At 42.3% G+C, this 11,354-nt stretch overlaps 1 protein-coding gene across 3 annotated transcripts in view; it reads left to right on the top strand.

Moving 5' to 3' along the window:
* Positions 1–11,354, top strand: part of atp10a (ATPase phospholipid transporting 10A) — a 369,418-nt gene that overhangs the window by 187,117 nt on the left and 170,947 nt on the right. The window contains exon 1 of one of the 3 annotated variants that reach the window (XM_043692276.2): positions 1–741. The exons of the other annotated variants lie outside the window; for them this stretch is intronic. Coding sequence (XP_043548211.2) covers positions 329–741 — 413 coding nt within the window. The 5' untranslated portion in view covers positions 1–328. The remainder of the gene's footprint in view (positions 742–11,354) is intronic. 3 annotated transcript variants of the gene reach the window in all.

The raw sequence follows: 11,354 nt of genomic DNA, 5'->3' as shown, positions 1-11,354 counted from the left end.
GGAGGAACCCTTGGTGTTTGCTGTGTGTGTGTATGTGTGTGAGTCTTGCAATTTGTTGCCCTGAAGTTTGCATTAAATTCACATGGAAGTGAAGGAAGAGGGAGGTTTCACATTGCAGCAATCTGTCAGCAGCAGCAGTTTGAAGGGAGAGTGAGTGATTATGAAGGGGAGAAGGAGCACTGGACGTGTCCAGGAGCCTGTTGGAGATGTTTAGCCTGTCTCTCTAGGACAGTAGCAAAGGTTTGTGCTTTGATGTCCTGTGTGTGATATATATGGGTGCTGGTGGGCTGGCTAAGGTGGGGCTCCAGGTGTATGGGTGCAGCTCAGCATGGCCCAGGACATAGCCCCGGCTAAAGGCTGCAAGCTGCCCCGGAGCTCCGGCTCCAGGAGAGAGGGCAAGAGCCGCACTGTCCGCTCCAACCTGCTGCCGCTCGGCCCGAAAGGCAGCGACCAGCCCCGGAGGCTGCACGCCAGCAACCGACTCAAGACCACCAAGTACACGCTGCTCTCCTTCCTGCCCAAGAACCTCTTCGAGCAGTTCCACCGCTTCGCCAATGTCTACTTTGTCTTCATCGCCCTCCTGAACTTCGTGCCCATCGTCGGCGCCTTCCAGCCCGAGCTGGCACTGACCCCTGTAGTCTTCATCCTGGCTGTGACTGCATTGAAGGATCTGTGGGAGGATTACAGGAGGTACAGGTCTGACCAAGAGATCAACCACATGGACTGCCTCGTTTACTGCAGGTATTTGAAATGTTAATGTATACTTTTACAGCACACAGGTATTTGCAATATTGATACTTTAGTACAGATAAGTGTGACTATTGATACTTGTGCACAGTACGAATATTTGCAATATTCATATTTAAGTGCAGCTAATCCTCAATAATTTATCAGCACAGAAATATTTGCAATATTGATACTTTAATGCATGTATGTGTGATTATCGATACTCTTATACAGTACAAATATTTGCGATATTCATATTTAAGTACAGGTAGTTCTTAATCATTTTACAGCACAGAAATATTTGCAGTATTGATACTTTAGTGCATGTGTGTGTGATTATCGATACTCTTACACAGTACAAATATTTGCAATATTCATATTTAAGTGCAGCTAATCCTTAATCATTTTACAGCACAGAGATATATGCAATATTGATACTTTAGTGCATGTGTGTGTGATTATCGATACTCTAACACAGTACAAATATTTGCAATATTCATATTTAAGTGCAGGTAATTCTTAACTTTACAGCACAGAAATATTTGCAAAACTGACTGCAGGTATTTGCAACAGCAATATTTCTACACAATTCAAATATATGCAATATTCATATTTTAGTACACGTATGTGTAATTGTTAATATTTTTAGACCACACAAATATTTGCAATATTGATACCTGAGTGCAGGTATTTGCAACATCAGTATTGTTTTGCACTTCAAATATTTGTAATATTCATATTTTAGTATAATATGTGTAATATTGGCATTTTTGGACCACACAAATATTTACAATATTGCTATATTTTTATTGAGTGCAGGTATTTGCAACATTTCTTTTGTAGACATTTCAAATTTTAAAAGCACTGTAATTTTGAAATTGATATGCCTTAAAAGACAGATATTCCAAAATGAAAATGCACATTTTAAAAAAGTTATTAAAATTAATTCTTTGATAAGTCCATCTTTTTTAATATATGGGCTGTTACTCTCTTGAGTTCTCTGTCGTGCTGCGTCAGTGGTAGTGTGTTGCTGGCCCCTGGGGAAGTCTTGTGGAAACATGTGCGTTTACATATAGATTGTAGCCCGGACCGATGGAAAGGGGGCACCTCACGTGGTTAACTAGGACTGTGTCACACTCTTACCACCTGCCATTGGGCTGTGTTGGAAGGAGTTGCAGGTTGATGCTCAAACTGTTTTGGTTGCGTTAAGAATACCCCAACCTTGGCTGTCAAGTTTTGAGATTGAACTTGTACCAAGAGCTTCTGTATCAGAGATAGGTACACGACCCAGTGCTTCGCAAGTCCTCCCATGTACCTGGTACATTTCTCCATTCTGAGTTTTGATACTCTTCTTTACATTGGTACTAGTTTGCAACATGTGCATCAGTTAAGGTTTTCAAGAGGTATTTAATGCTCAGTGGTTCTGAGGTGTTACATTAGACTATCATGAGCAAACTATTTATGACTAGCGCAGCACTTGACAAATTCTTTCCCAAAGCTTAAAAATTGTCAGGTCCCCTCAATGTGGCTGGTAGCAGTGTCTGGAGAAAACCCATGAAAGCAGGATGAGGATATTTGGGAGTGACTGTTACAGTCTCGAAACTCATGACCCCCACTCAGGTTTCCAGTTCCCATTTTGGGAAATTCTGCTCTAGTGTTTAAAACACAATTTCTAAAACTTCATTTACAGGATAGGCATCAATTTGTGCCCAGAGTGTGGATAAGTAACAGTTACTAGGCACCCTCCCTATTTCACATTGTCTTTGTGGTTATTTGTGTATTGGAATATGAATAATTTTCACAAATTGCAAGTGCTGGTTGCTTTTGTATGCAGCTGCAATATATTATGAAGAACAAAACAGACTTTAATCATTCTTAATGGTTTGATTTACTGCCAGTGTGTTCTAAAGGTTGCTCTTTTTGTATAAATCACCACCCAAGGTTTACCTTAAGAATCACCTTAGGATATGTTGTGCTTTGAAAACAGATCAAATACATACTTATGGGTTCTGTGATGAGCAGTAATTGATCAGACTTGTGTTATCATAATTTTTCTCAATGCAAGGGTGCTGACTTTTACTTCGGATGAGCTCTGGGAAGTTCAGATCAAGTTGTAAGAGTGTATCCTAGAATGTGATTTTATAGATTTGCTCCAAAACTATGAATGGCTGCCTGGAAACCTCTGTTTGTGATAGAGGGAGCAGAGCAATCTTGAAAATATTTTTTCTCTAAAATAAATGCCTTATAATGAGCTAAGTTGTGAATTGACAAAGCAGAAATAAGTATATGTTGTCTGTGCAAAATTGTAAAATTAACAGTCACCAGTGTATAATTTAGTAAAAGTATCCTTTTTAGTTTGTAATTTATTACAGTTACCAACCTAAAACTTGGCTGATCATTACAGACTTGACTCAGTCTGACTGGCTCCAAGGTGCAGCAACTAAGTTCTGTCCTAGTGGACTGTGTTTAATGCTCAAAGCTTCACTTCGCCAATTGTATAAACTCTTAATAAAAAAAAACCGCGGATGCTGGAAATTTGAAACAGTAACAGAAAAATCCTGTAAAATGCTCAGGAAGTCTGGCCACATCTGTGTCAAGAGAGAAACACAGTTAATGTTTCAGGTTTGTGACCTTTCATCTGAACACCTGACGGAGCATCACAGACATGAAACATTGATTCTGTTTCTCACAATTGCTGCCAAACAAATTAAGTATTTCCACCTTCAAACATTTAACTTTAATATTGGGAAGAAGTGGGGGCTTTCCCTTAACATCAAAAAATAACCAGGAGACCCAGGTTCAAGTCCCACCTGCTCCAGAGATGTGTCATAACATCTCTGAACAAGTTAATTTGAAAATATTCAAAGAAAGCCTTTTGTACAAAATATTTTGTCCAGGTACTCTGGAGGACCTCCTTGGAGAAATTCCAGCAGTTCTTTGTTTTAATGCTTTTGAGTGTCAGTTCCATTGCATTAGATTGCAATGCACATCTTAAGCTTCAATTTAATTTGATATATTGTTGTCACGTGCCCAGGTACGGTGAAAAGTTTTGTTTTGCCAGCAGTACAGGGAGTTCATAGCAAACAAGGGCATACAGATCATAGGGTGCATATATGGAGCGAGGCAGACATGTTCCAACCGCACAGAAGGTGCACAAAAGCAGGGTCAGTGTTAGATTTGAAATTAGAGAGGTCCATTCAGCACTCTAATAACAGCAGGGAAGAAGCCGTTCTTAAATTTGTTGGTGCATGTGTTCAAGCCTCTGTATCTGTTGCCTGACAGAAGAGGTTAGGAGAGAGTATTACCAGGGTGAAGGATCTTTGATGATGATGGCAGCCTTTCTGCAGTAATAAGAAGTGTAAATGGAGTCTTCGGATGGGAGATTGGTTTCTGTGATAGCCTGGGCTGTGCACACAACGTTCTGCAGTTACTTACAGTCCTGAGCAGAGCATTTGGTGTACTAGGCCATACAAGTGCTCTGGAATATTTGCAAAGCAAAGTGCTTCCATGCATTGCTAGCTTGCATTTGATATTGTTGGTTGGATGCACACTTTGGGTCTATTGCACTGTTGTCGATCACTTTTTCCTAGACCCATTGAACTTCAAAAAAGTCTTGCTAGTTGCAGGAGTGTATTGAAGCCGACTTGGATCAGACATTTTTGGTTGATTCGAAGCTATCCTGCTCTTCCATTCTTTGTAGTACTGTGAATTGCGCTGTAAATTTTAATTGTTTCATTTTTAATTGCGAGCGGCACTAAATAGCGTATAGATGTGTGCGTTTCTGGCAATGTTTCTGTGTTTGTGTTTGAGCACTGTTGCTACTTGGTGACTGCACTGAAATGGTTATTTGCCTAGTCATTGAAGTCCGTTAAGTGTGCTGAATAGAGGCTGGACAGATGGTTTCCCAGCCTTGTTGCTAGTGTAAAAGGATGAAACTTGAATGTTTATTTTCTGCTGTACCTCGTGCAGATGGTTTGCTTGCCACTACACCCTCACCCACTAGTAAACTGTGACTGATTGATTGCTATTCCCAGTTAAATTTAAACTAGTCCAAACTGCCCTTACCTACCAAAGATACGATTTATCAGTTTTACGGTGGGACTTCAAGTCCTTACTTTACAAATAACAAATGATTTACAAACAGGAAATTAGTAAGTTAACCTTAGTCTTTGGTTTGCATTCTGGCAACAAAAAAATGCTCTCTTTTCCCAGAAATAGGAATGAGTCACAAGAATGGAATTAAAAGTCAATCTGCGATATTTTAAGTGAATCAACAAATAGAGTAGGAATTGTTCTGTGATTCACTACTCTGAAAGTAGTTTAGTTAAAAATTAAAAACAGGCCCATCCTGTTTTTAGACTGAATGGGCAATCATATGATACTCCAATTTGACAATTACGTTGAGCCAGTAACAGGAACTGTTTCCAACCTGCTGCCAGTCTTAGTTTTTATCAAAGCAGAAAGGTACCATCGCAGACATTAGATTGACCTTCTTCAGCTTGAACCTACAGCAAGCAATAAGCCCAGATGGAGTCCTCGACTGTGCACTCAGAACCTGTGTGGACCAGCTGGCAGAAGTATTCACTGACATCTTTAACCTCTCCTCACTATGATCTGAAGTCCCCACATGCTTCAAGAAGACCAGATACAGAAGCCTGAACACACACACGCACACACGCACACACACACGCACACACACACGCACACACACACGCACACACACACATGCACACACACACCAGCCGGCCTCAAAACAGTTTCTATCCTACTGTTGTTAGAATACTGAATGGACTCACAAACTCTTAGCATTCGCCTGTACCTGTGTTTTGGTTTTTGCTGCTGTTTACTTATTATTTACTTATCTATGCTACTTAACTCTGTGATCTGCCAGTATTGCTCGCAAGACAAAGCTTTTCACTGTGCCTCGATACACGTGACAATAAATTCAATTCAATTCAAGACCACCATCATGTGATGCCAAAGAAATCCCACGCAACGTTCCTCAATGACTACCGCCCGGTAGCTATGATCTCTATAATTATGAAGTGCTTCAAGAAGTTGATCGTCACTCACTTCACCTCCAGCCTTCCACATTGCTGTGAAGCTTTGCAATTTGTCCACAGCCATTACCCTGGCCCTACACTTATCCCTGCAACACCTGGATCACAGGCTCCTTCTTATTGATTACAGTTCAGCATTCAACACCATAACTCCAAACAATTCATCTCTAAATTCTGAGACCCAGGTCTCAGCCTCCCCCCTCTGTAACTGGATCCTCAACTTCCTGACCCATAGACCGCAATCAGTAAGAATAGGTGACAACACCTCCTCCACCATAATCCTAAACACTGGTGTCTCAGAAGGCTACGTACTCAACCCTCTTACTGTGCTCCTTAAACACTCATGAGTGTGTGGCCAATTTCCACCCCAATTCCATTTACAAGTTTGCTGATAATGCCACCACTGTAGGTCGGATCTCGAACAACGATGAGACAGAGAGTATAGGAACACAGTTGCGTACTTGGTGGCTTGACGTAAAGATAACAATCTCTCCATCAACATCAGCAAAGGAGTTGGTCATTGACTTTAGGAAGTGAAGTGGAGGGCATGCCCCTGTCTGGGTCAGTAGTGCTGAGGTCGAGACAGTCGAGAGCATCCAGTTCCTGGAAGTGACGATCACCAACAATCTGTTCTAGTCCACCCACATTAACACAATGATCAAGAAAGCACAACAACATCTCTTCTTCCTCAGGATGCTAAGGAAATTCAGCATCTCCACACTGACTCTTACCAATTTTTATAGATGCACCATAGAAAGCATCTTACCCAGATGTATCACAGCTTGGTGTGGCAACTGCTCCTTAAAGACCGAAATAAACTCCAGGGAGATGCAAACACAGCCCAATTCATCATGCAAACCAGCCTTCCATCAACTGCGCCTGTCTACACTACCTGCTGGAAAGCCGTCAACATAATCAAAGATGCCTCCCATCCCAGTTATACTCTCTTCCAGCCTCTTCCATCAGGTAGAAAATATAAAAGTTTGCGTACATGTCTGAATAGATTCAAGAATGCTTTTTCCCTGCTGTTAACATGATTTTTGAATGGACCTCAACTAGTCCCACCTGCCTGTTCCTGGCTGTCTACTGGTCATTTAACCATCCAAGTGCCTTTTATGGATTGGTTGGACCAAAGGGTCTGTTTCCATGCTGTACAACTCTGTGACTCTCAAGCGTTAATGTTGGTTCACTCTCTCTCTCTCTCTCTCTCTTTTGTGGCTATAACATTGTATTTTGAACTCTGTTCTGCGACCCTGATACACTTTGTATGATATGACATGTCTGTAGAGCATGTACAACAAGACTTTTCACTGTAACTCAGTAAATGTGACAATAATCAATCAACCAATCAATACTTATGATTCATTGATGTCCACCAAAAGGTCTAAACATCAGCTTTCAATTTAGACTTGGGAAAGGAGGGATTATCAGGAAATTAAATGTTGTGTTCTATTTAACTTTGCAGCTGCAGTGAAGGAAATAGCTTCCTCATGCTACCTGTGCATCTGCCTTCAGTTTTTCTTGATTTAACTGCTTAATGTTTACAACTGTGAAGCAGATGCTGCCTTATAATGATCCCATGGGTCTTGTGGAATTGTACTGAAGTTATCGGGTCACTCAGATTTGAAGATTGTGGCTCACGATCAGCTCAATCTTGCCTTTACCCGTCACTCTCCTGCCAGGGTTTTGTCATGCATGAAGGAGGCCTTATCATTGCCATCGGTCCCACAAAACAGGGCTGATATCAGCCAGGCTTCGTATTTCGGGTGTCCTCGTATTGACTCAACAGGAAAGGTCTTGGAGCCGCAGGTCTTTGGGCAAAAAGGACAAGGTTGGGTGTGGTGGGGGAGAGGATTCTCAAGCTAAGGTCTGTGCTAGCTCACTCACTCGCTCATGCTCTTGCTCTCGCTAACTCTCGCTCTCACGCTCTCTCTCGCACTCTCACTCTCTCGCTGTACCACTCTCTCTCTCGCTGTCTCTCTCTCTCGCGTTGTCTCACCTTCTTGTGCTGCCTTGCCCTCTTGCGCTATCTCACTCGCTCTCTTGCGCTGTCTCGTTCTCTCCCATGCTCACTTTCATGCTCGCTCACTCTCCTTCCATTTCCCATCCTGTCTGCACAGTAGAACTCACATGGTTATCTTCCGATAGCCCACTGGCTTGCTGGATGCAGAGCCATTACATTTCATTGGTTTATGGCTAAACTATGTTATGTACTCTGCCAGTTTTCCTCCTTTTAAAATGATTCGGCTGTTCTCATTGTGTTAACTATCATGATCAGTATGCCTTTATGCTCATTATATTACCATTTCTATCCTAACATGTGACCTGAGAGAACCATCTCATGTTTCTTCCTAACTTGGATCCCTTGAATACACTCCACTGCTCCTCAGCTGTAACCTAGTAGATTAATATTAGCCTGGATGCTTGTGTGCCCGAGGAATGTAAACTTTGTGCATAATAATTAGTTGTAGCTAATGTCTATTGGATTCTTCAATACTCCGATATCCATGCCCACTTTCTTGCGGTACAGGAGGTAATGTAAGCATTGCTGCCTCCCGTAAAACACCCCGTTGGGGTCAAAACTCCTAACGCACTTACAACATAAAGACATACAAACTAGGAGCAGGCCACGCAGTGACTAAGGAAATGGCCTTGTGTCTCTAATCTTCTCCAGCTTTATAGCCCAAGATATTTATGCTCTATCATTCTGGCCACTTGTCACCCTCAATGCTCTCTTCAATCATTCTGCCATCGATGGCCATGCTTTCATTTGCCTTTGGCCTGAGATTTGGAATGTCCTCCTTGCTCACCTAATCTAAAAGCATATTATGTAGTTTTTTAAAAAAAATTCATTTTGTGTCACATGTGCATCACTGGTTGGCCAGCATTTAATGCCCGTCCCTAGTTGCCCTTGAGAAGGTGGAGGTGAGCTGCCTTTGTGAACCACTGCAATTTACCTGCTGTGTGTTGACCCACAATGCTATTAGGGAGGGAATTCCAGGATTTTAACTCAGCAACTGTGAACGAACGGCGATGTATTTCCAAATCAGGATGGTAAGTAGCTTGGAGGGGAGCTTGATGGTGGTGGTGTACCAAGTATCTGCTGCCCTTATCCTTCTAGATGAAAGTGGTCATGGGTTTGGAAGGTGCTGTCTAAGGATCTTTGGTGAATTTCGGCAGTGCACCTTGTAGGTAGCACACATTGCTACTGCTGAGCACCACGGTGAAAGGAGTAGATGCCTGTGAATGTAGCACCAATAAAGTGGGATGCTTTATCCTGGATAGTACCAAACTTCTTGAATGTTGGAGCTGTACTCATCCAGCCAATTGGGGAGTATTCCATCACACTCCTGACTTGTGCCTTGTAGATGATAGACAGGCTTTGGGGAGTTAGGAGGTGAGTTACTTGCCACAGTATGTGTTATTATGTCTTGTCATGATCCAGTGAAATGCATTTGACTGTTTCATTTTGCCTGTCAGTCAGTTCCTCCACCCTCCCCACCACCACCACTGCTGCCCCACAAAAGGTTTCCTTTAGGATCTTGCTGTATTATGTTGGGGGATTTCTCAAAATAGTTTGGTTGAGTTTCAATATGAAACACCAGTGAGATGCTGTTTGCCAGCTCAGTTGATCAGGAAGTTGGTGACGATGTAAAGGAGGAGTTATCTGGATGTAACTTGAATGTGATTCTGAAAGAAGCAGTTCAATCAAAACAGGCCTCTCAGTACGGACAGAACGGGTTGTATAGAAGTTTCAAGAACAGTGGCACAATTGTGCAGGCAAATGTAAAATGTCTCACACAGGAAGGAAAAAGTAGGCGTAATGTGTGCATCTTGTGGAAATGAGCTATCTTATAAACGAAGCCAAAAGGGAAATTTAGACTATTTCAGTAGTTGTTTGTTGACCTAGCCCTTAATGCTGCCATGACATCGTTATTAAAATTTGGCTACTTTAACGTAGGAAATAGGAATGGGTGCATTGTGCCAATGACAGATGTAAAGTCAATTAGCTCATAACTTGCTGACTTCTGTTGCCATCCTTTCTTAAACAGAAGTGGCGCATTTTGAAAACCTCCCATCCTAGTAGGAGGGTTGTATATCTCCAATTTGATTGACAGCTTGTAGAGGATATTAAAGGATTAGTTTATTCTCCTTTCATGATGTGTACTCATTGCTGGCAAGGCCACTGCAGAAGGCAGTTGAGAATCAACCATTGCGGTCAATCTGGAGTTGCATGGGAAGATAATCCCACAATATTAGGGGTGGTTCAATGGTTAGCACTGCTGTCTCACAGCACCAGGGACCAGGGTTGAATTCCAGCCTTGGGTGACTGTCTGTGTGAAGTTTGCATGTTCTCCCCGTATCCTTGTGGATTTCTGCTGGGTGCTCTGGCTTCCTCTCACAGTCTAAAGGTGTACAAGTTAGGTGGATTGACCATGCTAAATTGCTCTGCAGTGATGTCCTGGCCAGGTGGATTAGCCATTGGAAATGCAGGATTACAGAGATAGATTGGGGGGGGTGGGGGGGTGGGACTGGATAGGATGCTCTTCAGTGGGCAGAATCAGTGGGCCCAATGGCCTCTTCCCACACTAGGGATTCTATCGTTTGCCAAAAAACACAACAGATATCTGCTTTTTGACTTGTACTTTGTTTCAACATTTTTCCTGCTGTCAAATCGCTGTTTATAGACATGAGAGAGTGAAAATGCTGTATTCCTTTAATTAATTTGTGTCTGTGTCTGGGATTTGGCTGCCAGCTGTGAGTTTACTCTCTGCTAGTGCTGGAGACCAGAAGGCTGACGTTAGTGGCTTGCTTGGCTGTCGATACGATCTTAACTGGACATCAGAGAAAACATTGACTTAGATTATTTCTTTGCTGGAAGTGATGACAAAACTTTCTCACCAGAACATCTTGAAGCACACTGCACAATGAATTAACTTTTTGTAGAAAATGTGAATAGATACATTTCCCATGCCATGTAGAATCTCGGAGTTAAATTCAAAGGTTGCTTTCTTCTGCCACTCCTCACCACTTCCCAGGGATATTGGTGTTGGTCACCTGGCTTTCTGCCTATTAAATCCCAAATTGCGTGACACTTTTTTTTACATTGTTTTTGCATTGAAGCCTGTTCTGTTCAACTTGTCCGTGCTGTTGTTATTAATATGTGTGGTGTTTTAAATATTCTCCTTCCTGCAACCTGCTTAATCTAACCATTGCACCCTTTCTTCAGCTGAGAAAATGCTCCTCCTCCATGGCAACACCTTGCCCAATCAAAGTTGGTCTGCCAGCCAGTCAGTACCTTGCTTCTCATACGGTATAGGTTGGTGTGCCCTTTGAAGTGTGACATTCTCGCGTCTGTCATGATGAGTGCAAGACTCCTTTATTTCAAGATAAACTCAAATTCCGTTCTACCGAGTGACTCACTGAGCCTTGTTTGGTCCCAAGCCAGGAGGATTCCTGCTGATTTCAGGAGGAAAAATTATTCCTTCCTTGCTCTCGCACCCACCCAGCTCTGGCTGGAATTGTTTGTGGGAGGCTGAATAACTGAACGGATACAAAGTCGAAATG

Source organism: Chiloscyllium plagiosum, unplaced genomic scaffold (assembly GCF_037043375.1).
Source record: "Chiloscyllium plagiosum isolate Xiang-an unplaced genomic scaffold, Cpla_swu_hap1 HiC_scaffold_6, whole genome shotgun sequence".
Classification (NCBI taxonomy): Eukaryota; Metazoa; Chordata; class Chondrichthyes; order Orectolobiformes; family Hemiscylliidae; genus Chiloscyllium; species Chiloscyllium plagiosum.
The sequence above is the reverse complement of the archived record's forward strand: the minus strand, read 5'-3'. Positions and strand labels throughout refer to the sequence as shown.